Below are 27,081 nucleotides of genomic sequence, written 5' to 3'. Positions count from 1 at the left end.
TGCTAGAGGTAATCTGTGGCGGGTGCGAAGTTTCGCCAAGCCGAGATTGCTGGTGGTTGCCTGGCGCAGTCTTCTCGTCTATATGTATTGGACTATTACATTGGCCTATAGTATTGGAGGTCGCGAAGTTTTAAGTTTTGTAGACGCGGTGAAGGGAGAGGCAGAACGAATAAGTTTTCGCTCCACCATGCCGGCGCACTTCATCCAGCCAAAGATGTGACAGTGAGTGTTAGCGGTCATCGAGTGAGATCTGTTCATGCTTGCATGACACCGTGCTTGCTAATCAGTTGGCGAATGTTTCCTGCAATTTATACGGCTAACGAAAATATGAACAATACTTCGTGTAGTTATCTATACTTTGCTATCGCTGTCGATGCTTCGCCTTTCGGGCGAAACTGCCAATTTTTGCTTTCTGTACCTGTCAAAGCGTATTCATGCATAGAGGCAGGCCTGGAAGAAGCAGAGACTGGACACGACCGGCATGCGAAAGTAAACGTGCACAAGTATCCCTGCCAACGCCAAAGGGTCGAAATAGGCAAAACTAAGACCTAACGCGTCACACATTCAGCGAGTAGCTCGATCAATCAAAACTGGCCGATACATCAATTTCACGTTTCTAGTTCCTTCACAGATTACCGACGTCTATTGACCCCTTGCGAAGTGTTTATTTGTACTTCGTATGGATCTATCCCAGTAAAACCTGTTAAGGGCGCCGACGGTTAGGAAAAAGAGCCGTTCGTAAATAAAGTTCACCTATTTTCTCGGCTGTTCTTAAAACATGGAGCTTCCAGAGGTTCCCTGTTCAGACGCGGAGCACGCGCGTGCGTCAATGGGTCTGTGCAGACGCTTGCCGAGGCACTCCATTCATAGCGAGCTGTCCATTCGAGAAAACGGAGAAGGAACATCGCACACGGCGACGCCCGTACCACGTTGCTCGGAGTAACACGACACCATCGGCGAATAGCAGCGACGCGTCTTCCCGTGGCGGAAGAGACGCGTCGGAGAGGGCGACACGCGAACCAGTCAGATGGCGCCGCGCAGTGCGGAGCAGCTTCACCGCAGCGGCCGACAGAAAGGAACGAGGGCACGTCAAGCGCTGTATGCTGCCAGTGAGGGAGAGAAATAAAGTAAAGGACTGGCGCGGTATACAAACGCAGGTACCAGACAAAGTGGCCGCCACTGATCTAAACCACGACCCGCCGCCGCGCTAAGGACGCGGTACGAGAGCGCGGAATCAAAGGCTTCCCGCCGCCATGTCGAGACAAACAGGAGCCCACTGCGCGTGCTGGGGGGGGGGGGGGGGGGGGGGGGGGGACCAGCGGCGCGCGCTCCATCACCGGGTGCACGGGAGAAGGGGGGCGCGTCACCTCCGCATCGCGATTCCCAGGGGTCCGCTGCGAAGTCGGCCCGGTGAGGCTCGGCAACGGGGTGCTTGAAACCGGAAGCAGTCGAAATCTAGCCGGTGCTGAAACTGCGCCGGGCTTTTAAAAGAAGGAACGGCATGCGTCTGGCACAGCGTAAACTACGCTGACGTCGTCCACGAAACCGCTCGAGCGAACACTGACAGTTCGCATTGACTACGAGAAGAGCCAGGTAAATTGCTCAACTTGCAGCTCTCAGTGCAGCGCTACGGGGAAAGGGGCTATAGAAGAGCCCATAAAATTTAAGCAGTACCACTACCGAATGGAAACAATGAGTAAAATAAGCTGACAACGATAACGAACACCCAGAGGCACAAGAAATATCGGGCAAAGCCAGATAACTTGCCTGATGTCCAACTCTGTAAAAAATGCTATGCGACAACAATGCCTTCGGCAGTCAGTCGACCGAAACGGTAGTCCCACCGTCGTCCCCGCCTACTTTTTCTCCCTGAAGTGCTTCTTCGGGTATCGCATTTAAACGCCCGCATCAGCTCCTCCGCGCCGACTGTCAGTTATCAAAGGGCCAGAGCAGCAATCAGCCGGTCTACACGCAGGCCACGCAGAATCGCGTCGATGCCACGCGACAGCCGGCGTGCTCGAACAGGCTTCTCTCGCGGCCGCGTCCGACTCCACCAACACTGCGCTGAAGTTGTCGGCCAGCGGCAGGCGCACCGCAGCTACATGCCAGGCAAGATAGCGCAAGCGAGCATCCCACGTTCAGACGGCGTAATCGGTTGAGCGTAGACCCTATATTTCAGAAACGCCGTGTGCGATAACCGCATGGAAGCGTATGCCATTGCCACGATGTTTTCCATATGCAGGCTATACCGCATTTCACGCGAATATAAGTGCCGAAATCGGCTTCTCCTTAGACGCGCCGTTGTTGTGGGGTAGCCAGCTTTACCCGAAGCTCATAGCTCTGGTATGTATGTGCTTACGGAAAGCTTGCGGAGCGCGGGATTTGCAGATAAAGTGTGTATTTCGGCACCCCTGGCACGCAACCTAATACTAGTATGTTCTGCCTCTACGTTTAGGTACGATAACCGCAGTGTCAGTTTCAGTTGTTTCATTGGCTGCAGGCAGGGACGTATCCAGGGGGGGGGGGCAGTTTTCCCATCGATTCGGTGCCCGCGCTCGAGATGCGTTCAGTTGTCGCCATCTATTCCAACGGTTGCGCGAATCGCTGCTGCTTCGTTAGTTCAACCTTTGTTTAGACCCCCCCCCTACTGATTTGCATAGAGAAGTTACCTTGGGTAACTTCTCTATGCAAACTTCCCCGCCCGCGACGAGCAGACAGGGGCAAGCCGGGACGACCACTGCCAGGCCCGATCGGCGTCTGTGCCTGTCAGATTCACTCGCGCGTTCGCGATTGTCGCGGACTCGGCGAGGTACTTGCCGGCTTGTTCCGTCGTCTTCTTGGTCGTGCTTTCGCGTTTGCCGCTTTCATATTTCAGTTCTAAATTTGCGAGCGCGCACACCGACTGGCCCAGCTCAGCCACAGGCGGCGTCCACTCCCTAGCACAGCGCGACGGGCGGGCACTCGAGGCTCGGGCGAACATCGTCTCGGCGGGAAGCCCAACGACGAGGAGAGGCAGCGCTGCACGCAAAGTGCACGTGCCAGGCGCTCGCGCACAAGAGGCGCTCCTTGTGCGACGGCCGGCGTCGTCGCGCGCCCGCGGAAGGGAGCAGCGCTGCTCGGCCGACGAGCACAAAGGCGCGCCGCCGCCGGCGACAAAAGGGGCGGACGCGGGAACGTTGCGGAACGAAGCGCCGCTCGGTCACAAAGGGAGCCGACCGCGAAGCGACGTCGCTGCCGAGGCAGAGAAGGCGCAACCGCGCAGGCGCCCGCTCTTCTGGGCCGCGCGACGCGGCTGAGTCGACTTTTGTCATTTCGAAACAACGATGCGCCTGCAGAGTGCGGACATGCGCAGCGCTTCACTGTAGCAGAGCCCGTCCAAAGAAGAAGCAAAATAAATGAAAGCCCATTCCCCTTAGCGAAGAGCAGGGAAAGACAGATAAGCGTACATACGCAAAACAGGTCCCGCTGCCACCCAACACAGAACAAAACAGTCGAAATGGAACTTAACACAACGTGTCGTATTTTGCAATATATATATATATATATATATATATATATATATATATATATATATATATATATATACATATATATTAGATTCCGTTCTGCCCCCATCATCTGCCGCGCTCGGCGTTCGGTCACAGATAGATAACAAAGACGCTCTGTCGTGTTTCCAGTAGAAAAGGTACGTTGAGAAAACGGTTAAGGACAGGGAACGCGTTATAAAATCTAGGCCAGAAAGAGCTTTTCTCCCCCCCCCCTCCCTCTTTTTACGTGTCGCTATATCACCATGCACGTGCGCTATGCAAGGCAAGCATAACCGTTTCACAGTGCGCGTAACTCCGCGTAACAATGACGACGCGCCGAAACGGGACATCGGCGAGAACGGAGACAAGGCAAGGGCGCTGTCTGCTCCCCCCTCCCCCGCCAAATGACGCCGGCACGCGGCGCACACCGTGTTCTTCTCCGCGGTGCGGGAGGCTGGCAACAATTGTAATGCCCTGTTTCAAAGGCAAGTATAAGGAGGAGGGAAAAAAACACTCGCCCACTTGGCAGCCTCTGCCGAGCAGCAACCGGCCAGCGCCGCGGCAGGTGAGCGCGACTGACGGCGCCTGCCTATTCTGTTGCCGACGCTCAATGCTCGCGCAGGCAACTCCGCTGAAGTGACACCGGAGCGCGGTCGAGACGGAGAAAGTGAAACAGCCGCGGAAGGGCCGTTCTTTCCTTTCTTTCTTTCTTTCTTTCTTTCTTTCTTACCGCAAGTCCGCCAGATAGCTAGCAGTGACACCACGCGTTCCATAAACCACAGGCACATGCAGTGTCATTCCCTTAAGTATACAACAGCAAAGAGCTGCCGTGCCTCGAGGCAATGAACTAGGCCGGGCAACAAGTCAAACTTCTTTAAGGTGCATTTTCACGAGCCTAAAAATGCATCACGTAAAATAGCTCTCAGAAGGTACAATTAATCCTTTCTTTTTTTCCACTGGCAACAAACAAAAGCAGAATGAGAGGCTTATTTTTCCCGTGCCATCAAAGGTATTCAACATTGTGGCGTACTTCCCAGCAGATTTATGTGCATGGTGATAGAGAGCAGCCAAGATCTTCACAGTGAAGATGCCGAGTCCATCAGTCTTTGTAATCACGCCACAATGACGAATGCAGACCGCTTGCTCGCTTCTAGTCTGAATGGAGGTAAGTACGTATGTTGCTTGTGATTTGATGCCAACACGGCTTTTCTCCAGGCCAACTTTTCAGATGCGACGGCTGATGTAGTTTTCACGAAGTTGACTCCTAATCTCAATAATGAGCCGCGACATGTGACGTCAACACCAGCGTCCACAAAAGGTCTGCACGACGACGAGTCCGTCGCCCTTCACTTGCAATCACGAATGGCGCGTCTTGGTCGAGTCGTGTCTCCACTTCGCCGAGGAGAGTTGTCCTCAGTTCCCCAGAACCTGATCGTTGCCACTTGCTCGTTGCTGCTCGTTGCGACGAAAGCACACACGCTTACCTGTTGGCGACTCTCAGTGGGCAGTCACAGTGAAAGCCTAAGACAGACAGCAATGCACTTGTGCTCCTCTTGTCACAGGATTCAAGGAAGCATAACAACATGCACACTTTACATCAACACTTCGGACAAGAACACCGTAACGGGCCCTGCAGTTACCGATGAAAGAAACGGCACGATGGCACTGAAAGCACTTTACTGTCTTCAAAGCTAGAGAATCTTAACTTCCTTTTGTCACTGAACTTCAGTAAATTCAAAAGCCTGTGTCATTCCACACTTCTTGTCAAATATAGCGAATACGGCGCCACCCGAACCGTCAATTTTAAGCAGAGAAGGCAATCAGCTCCTACATGCCAGTCATAAAATTGTGTAGTGCTAATCATGAGAAAAAAGCGCAAAGTAATTTCTTTACGCTTTGACGGCAGTCATAAGGAGCGCAACCTCTTGTGACAGCACAGCCAGCACAATTGTCAGGACACCTTAATTAGTCTGGCATGCATTTCACACAATGATGACGTATGAAAACAAGAAATTTCTGAAGCAATCTCCACACAGTGCGTTTAAGACGTGTGCAAATAAGTATTCTATGAAACAAGCCAATTTTTCCTCTGCTGCTTCTTCTTATCAGCACAAGTATTACAATGGGCTTGTGCTAGTCAAATCATGCTTTTCTCGGTGGCACCAACCCAGTGTGGCAAAGCCAAAAAAAACTCGTACCATCAGGACATGCAGAGAGCCGCCGTGCAGGTACTGACCTTGGCCTCGAGAAGGTCGTGGCCTTGCTTGAGCTCAGAGCGTTCTTTCTCGAGCTTCTCAACCTTGGCCTTGAGCTGCTCCACTTCCTCCTGAGGGAGAGAGGGAGAAGTGGTGAGAGGGAGCGAACACAACCTAAGGGCTCTCTGCAAAATGCTCCACGTCAGCTGCCCTGTAAAGCGGGGTCTCATTACACAGCAGCCATGGTCGAGGGACTGAGACTCTCATTCTGTAAAACACTGGCTCATCATGGTGCAATGGGCCAGCCGTACTAGCCCAAATCTCAATTCTTAAAACAATGAGACCGCGTTGAAGTAGTGCCTGTTTCATGTGGTTTTTCGGAGCTGCGACATCCGCACATGCAGACTTCGCATTGCTGTTTTACATGCTCCGATAACAACCGCTGCGATTTTTGCACTTGCGATTATGCAGTAGAATAGCCAAGTGTGGTAAGCATAAGCACAATTTGAACTGCAAAGTTGAAAATAAACTAAAGCAGACCCCAATCTGTTTGTGAAATATTTTTGACAGATTACTGCATCAGAATACAAGTAAAACAAAAAGCAAGCAGACCACCGTGACGTATCTGACAATCAGCACTCGTGCTGCATGTGCAATTTCACAGGGAGGTTCAGCAGCACGTAGCATCGAAAAAATATCCCCTGTGAAGGGGTTGATGGCACATCTACTACACCTGCGATGTGCATGTAGGAAATTGCACCACGTGAGACAGGCTTAGTGCAGGAAATAGTAAATTCATCAGTACAGTAAACAATGGCAGCAGTTTCAATTGAATTCCATGAGCAATCTGATACAGCAAAAAACGGTAGTACTAGCAACCATCCCTAAAAAATGTTCTCTTAAAGCCATCTCGGGGATAAAAGTCACAGCTGTGCATGTAAGTTACCTATTTCCCGCTATGTTCGTGGTGCATTTTGCATCCACTACACTCGCCCAATCTACTCGTATGTTTTCTATTTGCACTGTTGCAGCCTTCGTTGAAGCACTGGAGATACACATGAGACCTTTCTAACATAACAGAAAGTAACTAGTGTTACCAGCATTCTTCTTTCTGTCGAGGAACGAATCTTCTGAGCATCATAAGCTGTCTTGTTGTCGGCTGTACCAAACGCTTCACGTCACTGTCCATACAGTGAACAAGTAGTGATACCCAAACTCGTTTGCTATTGTACCATGAGGTTCTACTGTACTAGCCTGAGGCGTATGTTTGCACTACGCTACTAGAATAAAGGGGTGTGTGCCATCCACACTGTGATGGAATGAAGAAGAGGAGATCAATGATGCCATGACAGCGGCAGAGAGCATAGGAGCTACTCTATATGTTTACGTAGCTCTACCTAGCCCGACGTACAGGGTTTTCAGTTTAATAGGGGAAAGGTGAACGAGCCTGTACTGGAGCCTGTAAGGTGAACTGGATGCGATCGCACCCGCAGCTTTCTGTTCGCGTAGTCCAGATGCTACCCCTTTTTCCATTCCTCTCGTACAAGCCACCGTTTGCCAGGAACTTGAAAACGTTGGTTTACATTTTGTCTGTGCTGTCGCCAATCCCAGCGACAACAAATGCCCTTCTACTATTTTCACTTCACCCCGACGCTTCAATCCGCGTTATTGCAACCCGACTGAGTGGAGAACTGCGGACGACCAGCCAATATGTTTCACCTGTCGCCGCATTGGTCATGTCGCCGATACTGTTGCTACTCGTGGCCCTCAACACCTCGCACGCTGACCAACCTGAGCCATTTTGATGGAAATACCCGTAATGTTTTGCCCACCGTCGAGTCTAACAGCACCGACAACTCTGCTACGAACACGTGGTACAGTCACTCACCATCGCCGTGCGGACACCAGTCTCGTTCACCGCAAGCACGTCGCCCCTCCTGCCGTTTGCCAAAGCCATGTCGCTTGTCGTCCCCTGTGGCTTTTGGCCGCACCCTTTCGGAAAACTAAGAAATGCAGCCCTCGGAGGTGGCGCTGCATTGCCCACTACTGCAACAAATCTTCTGTCTGTGCCCACAAAGAGAAGTGTAATTGACGTTAAAATAGGCAGCGTACCTGTCCAAGCACTCGTCCACACTGGAGCCCACGCATCTGTGACGAGTGCTAGCCTACGTAGATGTTTAAAGAAGGTCCTCACCCCAGCAGCTGCCCGAGTGCTTCGTGTAGCCAACGGCGGTGTGCTGGTTGTTCCTGGAATGTGTACTGCGCGTTTAAGTATAGCCGGCCGCCCTACTTCTGTTCTCTTTGCTGCGATCAGTTTGATCGACAACCGCCCTCACAGCATTATTCTTGGATTGGACATTTTATTTAATCATTCTGCTCTCCTCGACTGTGCAACCGGCATTCTTCAGTTAGAACTGCCTCAACACGCCAATGCTCCGAGCACCGCCCCACCACACTTGTGCTCGATTCATGATGTGCGTCTGTCACCCGAGGCAGTTACGTCACTTCGACCGCCCAGCCACAGGTTCCTGACGGTGAATGTGTGCTTTGCCCCATCGTCGATGTGCTTTAGAAGCGGAAAGTTACTGTTCTGCATACGCTGGTCCCGGTTACTAATAACGATGTCGTTCTACCGCTTCTGAATTTCAGCCTGTGCCCTTAGGTGCTTCCGGCCGGCATGTTCTTGGCCACCGTTTCTAGTAGTTCCGAATTTGACATTGAGAGTCTGAATGCCGAGAGTGGTTTATTGCAGCTCACAGCTCTGGTTCCTTTACAGATGACTTCGCGAAAATGATTGTACCTGACCTCACCTCTGCACAGGCCACGGACGTACGTCTCCTGCTCGAATCGTACAGTGACATCTTTGATTTCGGCGACAGGCCTTTAGGACAAACATCTGTTGTTCTCCACCATATAAATACTGGAGACACGAATCCTATTCGTCAGCGTCCCTATCCTGTATCACATGCTGAACGTCGAGTCATCCAATCAGAAGTGAGTGAAATGCTCCGCAAAGGGTTCATTGAACCATCAGCCAGCCCTTGGCCTTCGCCTGTCATCCTTGTGAAAAAAAAAATGGTACCTGGCATTTTTTCATCGATTATTGTCACTTAGACAAGATAACGCGAAAAAGACGTCTACCCTCTACCATGCATCGATGACACCTTGAACTGCTTGAACGGAGCTAAATGCTTCTTGTCCATCGATCTTCAATCCGGCTACTGGCAGATTTCAGTTGATGAAATGGACCACGAGAAGACAGCCTTCATCACGCCGAATGGATTATATCAGTTCAAAGTCATGCCCTTTGGCCCATGGAATGCTCCAACGACATTTGAACGTATGATGGACTTTCTTCTGCGATGCTACAAATGGACCACCTGTCTTTGTTACCTTGATGACGTTATTGTTTCTTCTCCCACGTTCGGCAGCTGCCTTACCTGACTCGCTGCCATTCATGCAGTCTTCCGAAAAGCCGGCCTCCAACTGAACTCCACGAAACGTCAATTCAGATGCCGTCAGATTACAGTGTTGGGACACCTCATTGATGCATCCCGTGTACAACCAGATCCGGTAAAAGTTTGCGCCGTTCGCACTTTCCCTGTGCCACGTTTTGCTTCTGACCTGCTTCTGACGTATTCTGGTAAATATTGTTCTGGACTCTGCTTCAGAGCTGGATTAGCAATGTAAACTGTACATGCGAGATAGCGATCCTAGTTACATGTGCATCACTGTTTTTGTAAAAACTTGGATAGAAATGCCTTTGCTGCCCATGCCATGCTGACAGGAGCAAAAGTGTGGCAATATGTCAGGAACCTTGAGGTGTTTATCTATAGCAACGCTCTGATATGGAGCTAAGAAGTGGGGGCATCATAAGTGCGGCACAGTTCCTTCCAACGACATTTCTAGCATGGTGGTTGCTTCTTCGAGCTTAGCTGTGATGCCGTGAGACGCTGTAACCTACTTGAAAGCCAAGTTACGAAAAAAAATTTTTAAGCAATATTGAGGTACCATGCAGCAGAGATTCTTGGTGCGAAGATTCCTTCCTACCGCTAATACATTGTCACAAGAGAGTATCCTTTCGTTACTCAAGTGCTTTCCAAGCTATAATTTCACTGCGAAGCTTCACTCGTGCAGTTAAACCTTAATATAACGAACTTCAATATAACAAAGTATTTAACTTTTTTACCTTCTTGTCTAAAGAACATTATGTATTTTGAATGTTGATATAACAAAGTGTCTTTATACACAATTTCAATATAACAAGATTTCACTACTGCTGCAAAGAAATACCAATACAATAAATGAAAACTTCCGTGGACACAGATGGTCCAATGGTTGAATTACAAGTGGCTGCTTGCGAATGCACCTCTCAAATTGCAGCCCACACAACTGAGAGTGACAACCGAAGCAGTGGTATAAAGTTCAAGTGCGATAAGATCCTATCATGCCTTGCACGCAGTATGCTTTAGGTACGAGTGAAAGCGTACGAGGGTGAGTCAACAAAGAAGGTGGCCTGATGAGCACAGTCTTCCCACATGAGCAAAGGGGAAGGGGAGAGGGAAGTGAGCTTGCGGTAAAGCAACCAATCAAGTGCGCAAGGGGAGGTATTGGTGGGCAGGTTGGCATGTGTCTCCTTTTCAAGCACGGCCAAGCACATACACGGCCCGCAAGCCCTGTTTTAGAGATAGTCTGCGCACATGAAAGAAATCGGTGTACCGAGATGGTGCGGCATCATGTGTGCTGTCCTCCAGCACATTTAGTTCTAGAGGTTGTGAACTCTCCCATTTTGGAGACACATTGAAGTGAGAGGCAGACAAAGCATTGGCTGCCGGCGCTTTTACTGTGGGTGACACTATCAGCCACGTGGGCGGAATGAACACAAATGCATGGCTGGCTTCGCTTCCTACCACTGATGTGAAGATATCGTTGACACGGAATGAAACCGTATCTTTTGTTGCCACCTCTCAAATTGAACAAAGTGAATTTCTTTTCTCAATAAAGATTGCCTTTTTCGATTGCCCGGTAATTTAGAAAATTTTGCGGCCCCTCAAGCCTAAGAAAACTTCATAGGCGACAGTTTTTACTTGCATAAAAGGCTGAAATTCAATATAATATAATTTCAATATACAGGAGCAAATTGCTGATTTTACCGACGTCGTTATATCACGGTTTAACTGCATTTGTTCCACACAAGTGAGGGAAATACAAGAATGCGAAATAACTCTGACAGATACTACGGCACCATGTATGTGAGTTATTATGAAAATTACCCAAGCATGCCGACACCAGCGTCAATCGTAGCCTTATCTAAAGTGGCACCTCTAGCGGCAGCATTTGTCCCTATAGCAAACTTGGCCCGAAGTTTCTCGACCAGTAAACACTGTACTGTAACTGCCGTGCCAAAGCTAAGAGCGACGGTATATGTGCAAAATAAAGCACACAATGCTAATGATGACATTGTAGGTAGACCACGGATGCTGGACTTTCCATAGTGCAACTGAGTACTGTCATGTTTACTCTGCCACTTTGATTGGGCCACTGGTGACATTGACATAGGTTTCGTGTGCTCTAAGACCTCCAGAGCAAGCAGCACTTGAACAACATTCTTTATGTGGGACCATTGTACATCCCTCAGAAAATGATGACTTATTTATTTATAACAATACTGACAATGCCTTTATGACATAACAGCGGCAGCTTACCATGTGTCAGTGGCTGCTTTCCACATACAACGAAAAGGTTGTGAAAGTTCACTAGTGCACTATAAGAATTAAAAAGGAAGAGAAAGTGTGATGTTGCAAATTTGGTATGCTGATTGAATGATTTTGAACTGTGATCAACTGGGGAACATGACAATTAAAAAGAAAGGCATGCCGAGTGTCCAGATAAGGAAAAAACAAACACCAAAATGTGACCATTAGGCTTTTGATGATAGTGGACCCTGCAGATGGAAGCTGCCACCACTGTGATCTTCAAGTGAAAGGGTTAACAGAAGGTAACCTTTCTCTGCAGGTTCCACACACAAGGTTAAAGAGAAAGGATGGATATAAACTGGTGTTAATATGCAGTGCAGTAGGCTTAGTACTGGTTCCCAAAAAAGAAAGGAGAAAGAGAGGGAGCCGCTCAACATTTTAGCTGGCATAGTGAACACACCCTGGAATCTGGCTCCAATATTTGGTAAAAGAAAGGTGCGTTTGTTTTTTAAGTCAATATGGTAAGCCAAGCAAGGCTGAACAGTTTATACGTACATTTTATGGTCCATGCTGTCTCTCATCACTATCTCTTTACGTGTTGCGCCCGTGATAAATATGATAAATATGGGCATTCGCTGGCAAGACCCCACGACAACTTGTACTCTTCCACATACGGTCACTTCTTTTCCCAAATGCTCTGTAACGTCTCTACAATTGCTACAGCTTAAAGTACTGCACAGAATTACTCTAAAATACCACTGCCTGTATATAGCAGGTACACAGCCTTAGGAAAGGATGGTGAGGCCAACATACCCTGCTGAGACGCAGCTCCTGCTCGGTGCGCTGTACATTGAGCACGGGTGCAATCTTGATGAAGAGGCGCCACCAGGGCCAGTCACGAATCTCGAGGAACTTGCGCACATTCCTCTGGATGCAGCAGATGGCCAGCTCCTGGACCTGCAAGCATATCAGACAAGGAAACTTGAAGAATCACTGTCGCTTCCTGCAAAAACCAATAGCTAAGGTCAGCCGCAGTGTAACATGATATTTCACCAGGCCAAGACAAAAATTTTGGCTATACAATGGAAGTTGTGACAAGCCATCTGGGGACGGTTTTACCACAAGAATTTTTCAATGTCATGAATTTAAAAGAGACAGCAAAGGTTGAAATGTTGCACTGTCATGCAGCAAGAAGGCAATCTTCACTGCCAATGCAGACACTCTCTCCCTTTGCCTCGACTAGCACGTGCAAGCTACATTACTTCTCCCTGTTATATCAGAGGCGAAAGAGTGCAACAGATTTAGGTCACAAGCAGCGACTCCCTTTTTCTTATCTTTCTAGCTTTCTCTTTCTTTCTTCTTTTTTTTTTTTTTTGCACACGCACTTCCACAGGTGGTTTTGTGTGTTTTACTTTGGATGGTCTACCGAGGTCGCATGCCGTAAGCGGTGATGTTGTAGGTCGTGTGGCTTATGTACTGATGTAGATGCATTTGTACTGTGAGATTGACTTTCCAGCAGGAAGAGGGGCTCTCTCAAGAACAAGAAGGGCATGTAGGCTTTCATGTGAAATTTCAGCCATTTTCACAGAGTGCAGAAGTTTGATACTTTGCAGACAAGATCTTTAGTGCCAGACTTACACACTGTGGTTGTCTCTTTACCATGCCTAAACTTGGTGGGGGGCCCTTTAAAGTGTTCCTATATATTTATTGACACATCATGCAGACATGTGAAAGATGTGGAACAGTACTTGTCAGCCGCTAAAATTAATGGCTATACCTAGCCCGTAGGGTGAACAGTTACAACTTACTTTTCTTTAGGTTTGCATACGAGTGCAAAATAAATGATCTTGTTGCAACTACAGTGCATTTTCTGTATGTTTCGCTGCTTCGCTTATTTTCTGCTGACTTGTCTCACATTGCCCATGTAAGCTATGGCATTTCAGTTGCCAGTTCATCTCCTCTGTGCTGCAGTGCATGCTGGACAGGGTGAGCTAAGCCTAACCGCATATTGTCACGTAGCAGTGATGGTGCAGAAAGCAGCAAAACTGTGAGTGACGAAACTAGCATTTTATTGGCCAAACCTGTGTTCTCAAAAACAGGCTACACTCAAAGAACAACGACCGCAGTGAACACAGTCGGCAATTGGCGAAAATTTGATCTGCCGGTCAAGCACATCGGGTTTTCTACATGAGTTTTTTTATTTATTTATTGCAAATACTGTTAGCCCTTCCGGGCTGTTACAGGGTGGGAAGAGTACATTCAATCAATATAGCGCAGTTTCAACTCTTTTTAAAAAGTTTCTAGCGAACAAGCGTTACCAAATATGTGTCAGTCAAGGTTATTCTATTTTATAATTGTTTTAGGCAGAAACGAATATTCACAGACGTCAACTCTTAGAACGTAGGACATAACAGCAAAGGGATGGTTAGTACATGATCGTCTACCGGGCAGCTGCAAGTACGAGGCTGGAATCCAAATTGAATCTATTGTGATAGAGCTGGCAAAAATACTGAAGCCTAGAAATTTTTCTGTGAACAGCCAAAGTTGGTAGCTCTGCACGTGTAAGAAGTTCTGTAACTGACTGCATTATTCGGTAAAAGGGAAATACAAACCTCGCTGCCAATCTCTGAACATGTTCAAGTTTATTAACGAGATATTTCTGACTTGGATCCCAAATTATACTTGCGTATTCCAGAGTTGGCCTTACTATTCATTTATATGCTTTTAGTTTGACATCAGATGGTGCATATTTTAGCTTTCGCCATAGGAATCCTAGTTTTCGTTGCGCTGTCCTACATATATTTCGTACATGATCACTCCAGGTCATCTCATGAGAAATCGTAATGCCTAAATATTTTTATTTACTGGAACGTTTTATTTCTATGCTGTAAATTATATACAGGAACACAAATGGGGCCACAATCATAGAAGTGGACTTTTCATAAGTGATTTGCATGTTCCATTTTACACACCCGTCATATACAACTTTCAAAGAGTCATTTAACAGGACCTGGTTTAGCAGGCTTCTTATGCAACAAGATAACACAATGTCATCCGCAAACAATCGCACTTCGACCAGAGGATGTATGTTCTTCGCGATATCATTGATATGTATTAAAAACAATATAGGACCCAGAACGGATAAGATACATACTTAGTACCCAGCTTTAAAAGTAATGTTACACCTTCTCGCGATATGACAATGCCATCACATTGCTGCCTGCCTGATGCTTTCATTGAAGGTTCAATGTGTTTTGAACTAAATACAGACACTAAAAAACTAATAAATGCCTCAGTGATTGATTTCGGTTCACATCATGAAGCACTGTTTATTAGTACTCTGTTTATTATTGGATTAGAGCCAGAGAGATACCTCAAAAATTTTTGGGGAGCGCTCCTTATATACTCTGCCAGTATTGTAGAAAGGCAATGCGTTTTGGCCTCCTTCAGTTCTTTTGCACTTGCGCACTGAGAGTAGCAACTACGCTGTCAGGTTTGGGTTTGTTTTTACAAGCATGTTGGAGGCGGCATTTTAAATGGATGATATCTCGAGTAATCGATGGATTCTCTTTTCGAGACCGCCCTTTTTTCCGTGGTACAAATTTTTGCAAACAATGCCTTACAGCTGAAACGAAATATTGCCACAGGTTCTTAACGCTATCATCTTGTGGCATTGTATCAAAGGCAGATTCCAAATAGTCAATAACTGAAGTGTCATCAGCTGCGTTGAAATTGTAAATTTTTACCAACTTCTGTTTTGAGGCACACTCCTTGTTAACATTAATAGTAGCAAGTACACTATTATGGTGCAAAATTCCCTCGTGAATATCTATTCTATAATCAAACGCTCCTCCAGACAAAAATATTAAATCCAACAGCAAATTACAGTTTCTTTGAGTTCGAGTGGGTTTCTTGACCATCCTGAATGAGACCATACATCGTCATAATCTCTAACATCAAGTCAGCGTGAGGCCTTTCCATAGGCCCAGGCACTTGTGCATCCCAATCTAAACTGGGTAAATTACAGTCTCCTACAAGTGTAATTCTGCTTCTATTGTTCATTAGAGCATTTAACTGTTCATCAATCTTTTGGAGGCATTGGACAGGGCTTGCTGGGGGTCTATAAATGACTGCGATTACTAATGTCATATCAGTCGTAATTATTTTACACCATACGCTTTTTGTGATCACTGATAAGGGGGAAGGGTTCATATTGCAATGTGTTCTTGATGAGTAATGCCACACCTCCGCCTCTGTTTGTCCTGTCCCTGCAGAGCACATTACATGAGCTAGGAAACATTCCTTCACCCTGAATATCTTCATGCAGCCACCTTTCTGTCATGGCAATAACATGAGCATTGTGTAGTATCGTTAAGGATTCGAGGTGTTCCGCTTTATTTACAGTACTTTGTGCATTTACGTTTAGCGTTCATAGTTCATGCTTTTTCTTCTATCATTCATCACGACTGGATGTGTTTGCATGGGTAGTTGGCAGCTTTACTTGAGAATTAGTTTGCAAGTCCCAGATATAGGCAGTGTTATTGATGATCATTTCACTGTGCATGAGCTTAACTTTTGGCCCCTCATGTGTATAGACCCGAACTTGTTCCCAAAGAAGTTTTCTTTTCTGTGCAGTGGCCTGTGAATAATCGTCGGAAACACTTATGCCGCTACCTTTCAGTTTGCTGCATTTCTTGATCCGCTATTCCGCTATTGTGATAAAACACAATAGCGGAGCTCCTGTCCAGGGAACTAATCACGCAATCTGAATATCGCTTCATGATGCCCAAGAACAAAAAAGCAGGCTGCTTTTATTTTCTTCCTAAAATACATAAAGTTCTGGTCGAAGAAATGTTTACAGCAGAAATCCCAGGTCGGCCTATTGTGTCTAATAACAACACACCTACTGAGTCACTATCTAAATTCTTAAACCACCCCCCGTCAAACATACCCACCACCCTCCCATCTTTCATTCAAGACACGCCGCACTTCCTTCGAATTATCGACGGCATCAACGCCAACCAAATCCTTTCCGACCACGCTATTCTAGTCACCTTGGATGTTTCTGCCCTTTACACCAACATTCCCATGAGTGAAGGAATTGAAGCCATTTCTAGATCCCTCGCAATCAATTCCCAAGCGCACGCTCCTGAAGTTTACTTAGCGCTCCTTAGGTTAGTTCTCACGCTCAACTATTTCGAATTCGATTCCATTCACTACCTGCAAACTTTTGGCACTAGCATGGGTACGCCATTCGCTCCCACGTATGCAAACATTTTCGTGGGACAGCTTGAAGCTGACCTGTTGAAATCCTTGAAAACCTGGCCTTGGCCTTGTGCACAGCATTCCTTTACTCTCAATTCGACCGCCAACACACCTTCCCTCGTTGCCGCACCCTCCCGCCTTACACCCCCTCCCCTTTAGAAGAACCCCACCTATATATACTGTGGCGAGGAAAGCATACGTCGCCTTCAAGAAGACAAGTCCACTTGACGAAACGTTGGCTCCTGCTTTCACCTTGTTCACGTTTTGCTCATCGTCTTGAATTTCCATCTCCCACATTCCCCGTGTTTTCCCCGACTTTCTCACCGAAATCATACAGCCTGATGATAACCGGCCTGTTCAGCCCAGCCCTCTTTTGCCCAAGTCTGTGTAATCTTTCCAGTGACGTCACAGAGATGCCCAGCTGTTCGGAAATAATTTCTTTTACCACTCTGGTTTCAATATCTGCTCTTGTTTCTTTTGCTTCCTCTGATACACCAAATACAATAATATTATAGTGTCTGGCTCTGTCTTCCATATCATTTAATTTCTTTTGCTGGAGTTGAATAGTGCACTCAACATCACCAAGAGTACTTTGAAGTCGTACCAATTTAATGCACTGGTCATTGAATGATTCTAGTTTGCTTTCAATATCTGTCAGCCGTACTTCAATTTGAGTTTGCTTGTCTAAAATGAGTCGAAGTAGTTCCTCAGTTGTTGGCACCAGATTACTTTCAATATCACCGCACAACTTAAGCAAAATGCAATGCCAGATGATAAGCAAACATTCACACAACTTATCGTAAGTTATCGAAGTTTCCAGACTAATCGCTGGTGCCCGCGTGTCTTCGGGAAAGTTCTACACAATTCGCATCGCATGTGCAATCACATTACACAAGCTTTAATGACAACAGACAGCAGATAGAACCATCAATAACATTTGAGAAACTTCCAATACATGCGGGTGCGTCCCGCACTGAGCGATAACATTTTTTAGACTGTGAAAAGCGGTCACCAAAAAAAACAAAAGGGTAAACAAGTACATGTGTCAAGATGTAATAAGTGATGGGGAGGAGGTCTGTCAATTTCTTTTCGTGTGAGAAGCTGCATGAAGCTGTATTATGGCTGGGCTTTTATATTTTAGCATTGGAAGCAAGTTTCCTGCTTTGCACAGCAATGCACAACAGTCAAGTGGCAAGTGGCTCAACCACAACAAGAGATGGCTGCAGAGCCACAAGAGCTGCACAAACGCAAGCACAAACTGTTCTCTCAGTGTTGAAAGTGTAGCACATCACACTTAAAGGATCACACAAGATTACATGTATCCCTTTGTAATTACACACAGCTTAAGATGAGTTAAATCTGGCTGCTCTCTACAATGGGCTCACTATACAGTAGATTTTCATTAATTTGACTTCGAATAATTAGATTATCTGCTTATTGACTCTTGAACAAAGGTCCCAGCCGGCATATGGTCCCAGCCAAAACTTCTATTATTTCAGTTATGAGATAGGCCCTCACTTTTGAACTCAAGTGGTCAGCATGAATGCGCCTGATACCAATGATGACCCAAACCGTGGCCCAAACAACTGCAGTGCCTGTCTTCGTGGCACTAGGGGACAGCAAATGCATTGAGCATGCATCATCTCGCTAAAAACACTTATCTTCGACTTGTCCTAGGAATATTTTAGGGCAAGAAAGATACCTCACAGCGAATGTTACAGTATTTACCAGATTTATTATTTACTCTAACGTATCACTTCTTTTTTTTTTTTTTAAACAACATTGGTCCAAGTATTGCCTGCACCAGTGAAACCAGGTATGAAACCAAAATCGTGTTTGCGCACAACAGTCCACTGCCAGAAACAGCCTAGCGAGCATCAATGCCATCACAGATAACAACAGATTAAGTTCTTGAGAGGCCACGACAGATGCCCCACTCTAAGTCTTTGATCAAGAGAGCTCATCGAAAGCCAAGTTATTTTACATGCTAAGCTAGCAGCAACAAGTTCAGGTATGTTTTGGCATTCCAGGTAATTGCCTGCTTCACAGGACAAACTAGTCAAGTGGTAAGGCTAGGTGCGGGCAATCACCCCAATGCTGATGGTTCCATAGTCATGTGATAAAAGTGGAATATCAAACATGCAATGAGCCACATGGAGGACTACACATTGTGATCCATAGAGAGCTATATAGCACTGTTTAAGAATATGACAATGGATATGAAGTGGTTTGATACATTCCGTTCAGTGCAGGTAAAGTTTTATGGTTTCCTCCTTTTCTGATTGCCATGATTAGAGCCATGCTACATTTTTTAAAATCAAGTGCACATTACATTTATACTTCCTTTAGTGCTTTAACATCATTTTTATATTAGCTTTTTACTTTAACTCCACAAAAACTGGGTGCACATTAGATTGTGTTGGGTGCACATTAGAAAAGATCAACCTCTTATCTTAACGAAAGAACCAAAACCTCGGCAAGCTGCAAGATTATTTTTACTTCCGCTGATTTGTATGCCAGCAAAACCTTAAACATAAACAGTTCTGAAACTACTACAATGAGTTGTTTTGTTTCCATGTTCATCTGCATTTGTAGCAGCAGCATAATCCAGACTCCAAAACATACACTTGAAACTACTCCATGCTTAGAAACTGGCTACAGAGCGATTACATGTCGCATTTTCGTGTATTTACACTGTCATGATGTGGATTATGGTGCGTGACCATGGCAAGACAAAGTGTTTGACCAGCCAGCTTGGAGTGATGGTGATTGTATGACAACAAGAGGAGATTTAATGATGGCAATTACGGAAGAAGAAGACCACGTGCCACGAACAAGGAAGTGGCATGTGGAAAGCGTGAGAGCGAGCAGGAGGCTTGAACAACAGCTCGCTGACCAGTGGTCGAGGCTTGGGTACTGGCGACCGTGCAGACCTGGGCTGAGATCTTGGTTGTGGATGTGCTCTCCTGCGCACCAACGGCTTGCTGTCATAGTGGCCTGGTGCAGTGCTTCGTGCTGGGAACCGAGACGTTCCAGCAGTGGCTCGTGAGCTGCTGGCCAGTTACAGCAATGACCTAGTGCATTGCAGGCCTGCTGTTTTCCGTTTCCATGTTGCAACCAGCTGCAGCCTGGTGGTGTCGGCGTAGGACGTGGCCGATACAAGCAACTAACGAGCTGTGCTGAAGAGTCGGACTACACGGCAACAATGACAATGGTCACGGCCCCCACAATGAGGACGCACACTGGCGAGTCCTGCTGGAAGAGTGCTAGGCACATAACTATTTTAGACAGACAGACATCTTCAGAACTCTTGCTCTAGTCTGTGTGCATGTAAAACGCCCTGTACCATGTTAACGTGTCTATGTATAGGCTGTGTTATATGTAAAAGGATCGCATCTGCCGTGTCATTATTAAAAGGATCCTGGTCCCAAAGGATACGGCAAGTTTCCTTGGCATACATGTAATAGGCATTAGTTCCTGTTTGCATTTCAATTTCATTATGCTCATGGTACGTGGCTTATTGTCAGAAACAGCACGAATACGAGACACGGAAAGCAAGAAACACAGAAGAAAACACAGAAGTTGTGTCTGTGTTGCATCTTCACTAGTATGTTTTTGACAATAAGCTGGGAATGTTCGTACACATTCATCAAACAGAAGAGTGGAAATTCTACAACCTGAGAGCTGAAGTGCATGACAGCAATTTTCGTTTGCGTGTGACTGTAGTCGAGAGTTCAAAAGCATAAACAGAAGCTCACCTTGCGCTGCTGGAAACGCTTGCGCGCCAGGTATCCCCTGAGGTGTGCCTGCAGGTGAATCAAACCCTCAGCCAGCTTCTCCTCCCGCTGAGACTCCAAGAGGGACAGGGTGCCCGCACGTAGAAAGATCTGCACCAGACGGAAAGAACAAGACCACATCAACATCCTACAGTGAAACCTCATTATTTGAAGTCTCCCACACAGCATAAACTCTTCAAATTGAGTGGATTTTTGAATTACCCCACGAAGAAGAAAAAAGCATTACCACAAATCCTGCCTCATCATGACTGGTGACGGTAATGCGATTAGCATCCAAGCAATGTAGCGACATACCATATTGCTGAAGACATTTATTTAGAATCTGTAGCGGTCATTCTGAGACTTCCTCACTTCAGCTACACACACTGTCTCTGGTATTGGCCCACTTTGATATGACCCTCACTTGCCAAGGTCAGCCACAAGCATGATGACAACGGCATGACGATGACAGCATAATGAGAGTTGGATGATGAAGCTGGAATGACGATTACGCAATGACCACAATATCATCATGACCATGAGCACATATCTATGACCCGAGCTATGAGAGAACTTAGGACGCTCGGTCAGCATAAAAGGCCTAACAATAACAGCATGACGAGTCAGACGATGAGGCTGGATTGATGACAGTAGAATGATCACGATGGTCTCAGACTGAGAGTATGACAATGAATGCATGACGAGCGTATCATGGGGATAGCATGACGACAATGCATTGACAAGATTCAGACGACGAAGCTGGAATGACGACAATGCTACCGAGTTATTTATTAGTTTTCCCTCGCACTGTGTTCTGCTAGCCTCCTGATTAGCTCAGATGGTAGAGTGACTGCCCCGGAAAGGCGTTGGTCCCAGGTTTAAATCCTAGACCAGGCCAAATTTTTCCTTAACAGGTAAGCTTTCTTTCTGAGAAACCTGTATGGGTTTCATTTGTAGCTTTGTGCTACATTCAGCTGGATGACAATTTTCCCTATCATCAGCTGACTTCATCCTACACTTGAAAAGTGCCTAATCGCATTACACCACATAGTCCTGTACCCTACTGACTGCAAGTACATTTCCTTTGCACCTCTTCTGTTGATGTGATAGTCACCAGCTATCTGCTTTATGCATTACATGACATGCCTAACTTCATTTCCTCCTCTTATTATGAACTAGAATCACGTGCCAAAGTTTCCTATAGGGGTGTGCAAATAGCGAATAGTAGATTTCAATTCGAATATCTATTTGCATCAAGAAGAAAAAGATGATGAGGCTGACGATGACATATATTGAATCGAATATCACAAAACATTTAACGAAATTTACTGCCTACAAATTTTGGGCAAGAAAACACACTGCTGCACATGCTTAGGAGTCACATAGCATTGCATCATAAAAATGTTGCCAGCTGGCAGTAACTTGGGTACACCGAAATCCAGACATACAGTACCGTCTACTCTTACTAAAGGGAACACCAAATCGGTATGTCAGCACCGATTACCGCCCAGTTCTAGTATAAGAAGGTCTGGAAAATATTTTTATCAATTTAATTACTGTTGAACAAAAATCAAATTTCTTTTTTTTTTAACTGAAACTAATGAATTAGTAACCTTCTGTTGTACTGAATACCAATGAGATTCTCAGGGCAATAGTGGACCTGTGTTTTGTGGCACTCTTTTGTAATTGTAGCAACTGTTGTTTATATTGTTGCAGTACAACGCGGACTGTAGACAGGGAGACGTTAAAGAGCCGTAGGACAACTTGTTCAAATACAGAACAGGCCAGAGACACGTCTTCTTTGTCCTCGCCGAATCCCACTGACCCACTAGACGAAATCCGTTAATGTCCCTATCTTCGGTGTCGTCTGCATAGAAGAATAGATGCACGCGTCAATATTTTTACTTATAGTACGCTGTACAGTAGGTCCCACTACAGTCTTTGACCTCAGGACCTCCTTCTGTGTAATATTTCCTTGTACTGTATCGTGTCTATTAATAATAAAACCTCATTCATTAAAAAAAATATATTGCATAGAAAATTTTGCTTTCCAGTTTTTCTGTACGGCAGGTGGGTTACCATAAGGCCAATCTGTGTGACAGATGAAGTGACCACGCATCATGCGACTCAGTCAATGCTCTGCGCGAAGCTTGTGCAGACGGTAAAAAGCAGGCACCGTCCACGCAATTTCATTGTCAAGTTTGGTGCGTGATTTGCCACCTGTCAAAGATTCCGAAATCTGGATGGTCATGGCAAGTTGGAGGGTCACGGCTCATATGTTCATATGGGTGGCTCATCAGTGATTGATCCCGAGATCACGAGTGGAGGTTATACTGACGGCTGTTGAAGCGGCGCGAAGTTCATTGCCACATATTCCGTGTGAACCATGTGCTTATCAGTGCCTAATTGGCTCAATCTTCTGACATGATGATGATGATCATGATGTATGGATTTTACTGGCACAAGGGCCAGATATGGCCAAACAGGGCCAAGAAAAAAATAATGAATGAAGTGCCAATAGTAGAATGTGACAAATATCATGGTTGTGAATGACAATGGGAATGGTATATGTACCTTGGCTGTAGAGAGCCCTAAAAGCTTAGTTGCTGTAAAGTGCGCGAAATGTACAGGGATTAAAATAATGACAATGACTAGTGGCGTATGCTATGGAAATAAAAGTTCTGTCCCCAAGGGATGATGCACTTAACGTGTGAGTAACAGTAGCACTCGTACCTCACAAGAGAGCCCTTGAACGCAAGAACTGGGAGGCATGTGCTTTATAAAAATGCTATTGCAGCAGCAGCCTCTAGTGAGAGGATGCGCTACGCATACCTTGGTCTGATGACGTGCAATGTGCCAACATCTCGTAAAAATGTTAAAGCTACTTTATTGTCAAATAGTGGTTCCACACTGAAGAATATTGCGGGGTGGAGGGGAATGTGTTGTCTGTATGCCAGAGAAAAGTACTTATTTCGTAGAGCTTCTATTTCGCGACATTCTAGCACGATGTGAAGGACTGTAAGCATCTTGCCACATTTATCACAGACAGGAGGATCATCACCAGTTAACAGGTAGGAAGTGAGCGCCATAAGTATGACCTATCCTAAGGTGGCAGAAAATTACCTCGGTTTGTTGTATTTTTGTTATTGGTGGCCAGTGTCCTACGTCTGGCTTAATGACGTTAAGTTTATGAAGTATTTCAGTGTACCACGTACATTGCCAATGGCCCCTCAGTTTCTTGTGTAGGAAAAGCTTTAAATCTACCACAGGCACAGCTATGGAAGAATTACTTTGTTTTGAGGTTACTGACATGGCTATAAAGTCGGCAAGCATATTACCCTCGATGCCGCTGCGGCCAGGTAACCAGCATAATATGATATTGACACGTGGATTTGTTTATCTTTTTCGGGTGAGTGCTTCTCACCGTCTAACAAATGTTATCGCTCAGTGCAGGACACACCTACATGTATCGGAAGTTTCTGGAATGTTATTGATGGTTCTATCCACTGTCTGTTGTCACCGAACCTTGTGGAATCTGTTTGCACGTATGCGAGATGCAAATAGTGTAGCACTTTCGGGAAGACACACGGGCACCAGGGATTACTCTAGAATGTTCAATAGGTCATCTATAAAAGCCGACGCGCTTGACCGGCAGATCAGATTTTCGCCGATTGCCGACTGTGTTCGCCGCTATCCTTGTCCTTTGAGTGTAGCCTGCTTTTAAAGGCACAGGTTCGCCCAATAAAATGCTAGTTTTGTATATCACAATTTTGCTGCCTTCTTCACCGTCACCACTATGTGACATATGGTGGAGGTGCTATTGCGTTCATGTACCAAATGCCCCTGCAAAGCCGTGAACAAAGTTCGAACGCCGAAGAGAACACCAATGTCACCCTAGACCAGTGAGCTAGCCACAGACTGCAAGGACTGCCTCTGGAGCACGGCCTTCTGCCTGATACAACCAGGAAGACCATGGCCAGCTCAACAACCACAATGGCAGCCCCAGTGTCCCCCATCGTGCTTCAACAACCCAGGGAGCCCCCAACCTACCGCGGAGCTTCGCTGGAGGATCCGGAAACCTTTGAAAGGATCTCAACCTTCAACAACTGGACCTCTGAGGATTAGCTACACCATGCGTACATCTCCTTGGAAAGTGCTGTGAGGACCTGGTTCGAGAACTGGGAGTCCACCCTTACAACGTGGGACCTGTTCCACAGTAACTTCCTGAGAACCTTCATGAGCAATATCCGAAAAAAAAAAAGGTCCGAAGTTCTGCTGGAAACCCGAGTGCTACTACCCAATGAGATCATTGCCATCTTCACGGAAGAGATGACCCGTCTTTTCCGGCACGCTGGCCTGGAAATGTCCGATGAGAAAAAAGTCGACCTTTTGAGGCGAGGCGTAAAGCAAGAACTCTTCACCGGACTGATCCGCAACTAACCGAAGACCATAGCTGAGTTCTTGACAGACGCAACGACGACTGAGAAAACTCTGAAAATGCACACTAGGCAATTTAACTGTCAAGTGTACGCGCCACAGTGAACAATGCAGGCCCTGGGCTCTAGTGACCTCCAAGACACTATCAGGGTTATTGTGCACGAAGAACTGCACAAGATGTTACCTTCGTTGCAACCTCGGGTGTCTTCGGTCACAGACATGGTCAACGATGAACTTCGACAGTCACTGGGCGTTTCCAAAGTGCAAACCCTAATCACAATGGAGAGGTGCAGCGGTGGCATAGAGGTAGAACATTTGCCTGCGTGCAAGAGGACCATGGTTTGAATCCCAGTGCCGTGCAATTTTCCACCGGATTAAAAAAAAAAAATCCGCGTGTTGATAAAATTGCATAAACAGGCCTGGAGTGTAGCCTGATCCCGGTGACCAGAACCAGTAACGCACTCCCTCACCAGAGCAGGATTGGCCACCCTGGTGCAATACTTGGCCACAACCTCCCATATGAACACAACAATCAAACCCCAGCCCTCAGTCTCCAGCAGCTGCGAAACAACTGACCACGGCGGCGGTCAGACCTGCGACGCAGCAGAGGGTGCTAAGAATCCCTGGTTCCGGACAGGCCGCCATTGGATACGAAAGATCTGATCAAGAAGCGCCAATGTATGAAAGCCTCTAACCCTACAGCAAGAATAGAACTGGAAGAACTTTCCAAGTTAATCAACAAGCGTAAGACAGCTGACACAAGGAAGTATAATATGGACAGAATTGAACATGCTCTCAGGAACGGAGGAAGCCTAAAAGCAGTGAAGAAGAAACTAGGAATAGGCAAGAATCAGATGTATGCATTAAGAGACAAAGCCGGCAATATCATTACTAATATGGATGAGATCGTTGAAGTGGCTGAGGAGTTCTATAGAGATTTATACAGTACCAGTGGCGCCCACGACGATAATGGAAGAGAGAATAGTCTAGATAAATTCGAAATCATACAAGTAACGCCGGAAGAAGTAAAGAAAGCCTTGGGAGCTATGCAAAGAAGGAAGGCAGCTGGGGAGGATAAGGTAACAGCAGATTTGTTGAAGGATGATGTGCAGATTGTTCTAGAAAAGCTGGCCACCCTGTATACGCAATGCCTCATGACCTCGAGCGTACCGGAATCTTGGAAGAACGCTAACATAATCCTAATCCATAAGAAAGGGGACGCCAAAGACTTGAAAAATTATAGACTGATCAACTTACTGTCCGTTGCCTACAAAGTATTTACTAAGGTAATTGCAAATAGAATCAGCAACACCTTAGACTTCCGTCAACCAAAGGACCAAGCAGGATTCCGTAAAGGCTACCTAATAATAGACCATATTCACATTAACAATCAGGTGATAGAGAAATGTGCGGAATATAACCAACCCTTATATATAACTTCCATTGATTACGAGAAAGCGTTTGATTCAGTCGAAACCTCAGCAGTCATGGAGGCATTGCGGAATCAGGGTGTAGACGAGCCATCTGTAAAAATACTGAAAGATATCTATAGCAGCTCCACCGCCACTGTAGTCCTCCAAAAAGAAAGCAACAAAATCCCACAGGCGTCAGGCAGAGAGATACGATCTCTTCAATGCTATTCACAGCGTGTTTACAGGAGGTATTCAGAGACCTGGATTGGAAAGAATTGGGGATAAAAGTTGATGGAGAATACCTTAGTAACTTGCGATTCGCTGATGATATTGCCTTGCTTAGTAACTCAGGGGACCTATTGCAGTGCATGCTCACTGATCTGGAGAGGCAAAGCAGAAGGGTGGGTCTAAAAATTAATCTGCAGGAAACTAAAGTAATGTTTAACAGTCTCGGAAGAGAACAACAGTTTACGATAGGTAGCGAGGCACTGGAAGTGGTAAGGGAATACATCTACTTAGGGCAGGTAGTGACCACGGATCCGGATCATGAGACTGAAATAATCAGAAGAATAAGAATGGGCTGGGGTGCATTTGGCAGGCATTCTCAGATCATGAACAGCAGGTTGCCATTATCCCTCAAGAGAAAAGTGTATAACAGCTGTGTCTTACCAGTACTCACGTACGGGGCAGAAACCTGGAGGCTTACGAAAAGGGTTCTACTTAAATTGAGGACGACGCAACGAGCTATGGAAAGAAGAATGATGGGTGTAACG

At 46.2% G+C, this 27,081-nt stretch overlaps 1 protein-coding gene across 2 annotated transcripts in view; it reads right to left on the bottom strand.

Annotated features, from left to right (window-relative positions):
• Positions 1 to 27,081, bottom strand: part of LOC126524347 (unconventional myosin-XVIIIa-like) — a 358,530-nt gene that overhangs the window by 155,348 nt on the left and 176,101 nt on the right. For both annotated transcript variants that reach the window (XM_050172677.3, XM_050172676.3), the window contains exons 18-20: positions 20,442 to 20,570; positions 12,232 to 12,375; positions 5,764 to 5,853 (exon numbers count right to left, since the gene is read on the bottom strand). In XM_050172677.3, coding sequence (XP_050028634.2) covers positions 5,764 to 5,853; positions 12,232 to 12,375; positions 20,442 to 20,570 — 363 coding nt within the window. The remainder of the gene's footprint in view (positions 1 to 5,763; positions 5,854 to 12,231; positions 12,376 to 20,441; positions 20,571 to 27,081) is intronic.

This window comes from Dermacentor andersoni, chromosome 3 (genome assembly GCF_023375885.2).
Source record: "Dermacentor andersoni chromosome 3, qqDerAnde1_hic_scaffold, whole genome shotgun sequence".
NCBI lineage: Eukaryota > Metazoa > Arthropoda > Arachnida > Ixodida > Ixodidae > Dermacentor > Dermacentor andersoni.
This window is presented reverse-complemented; position numbering and strand designations above follow the sequence as displayed.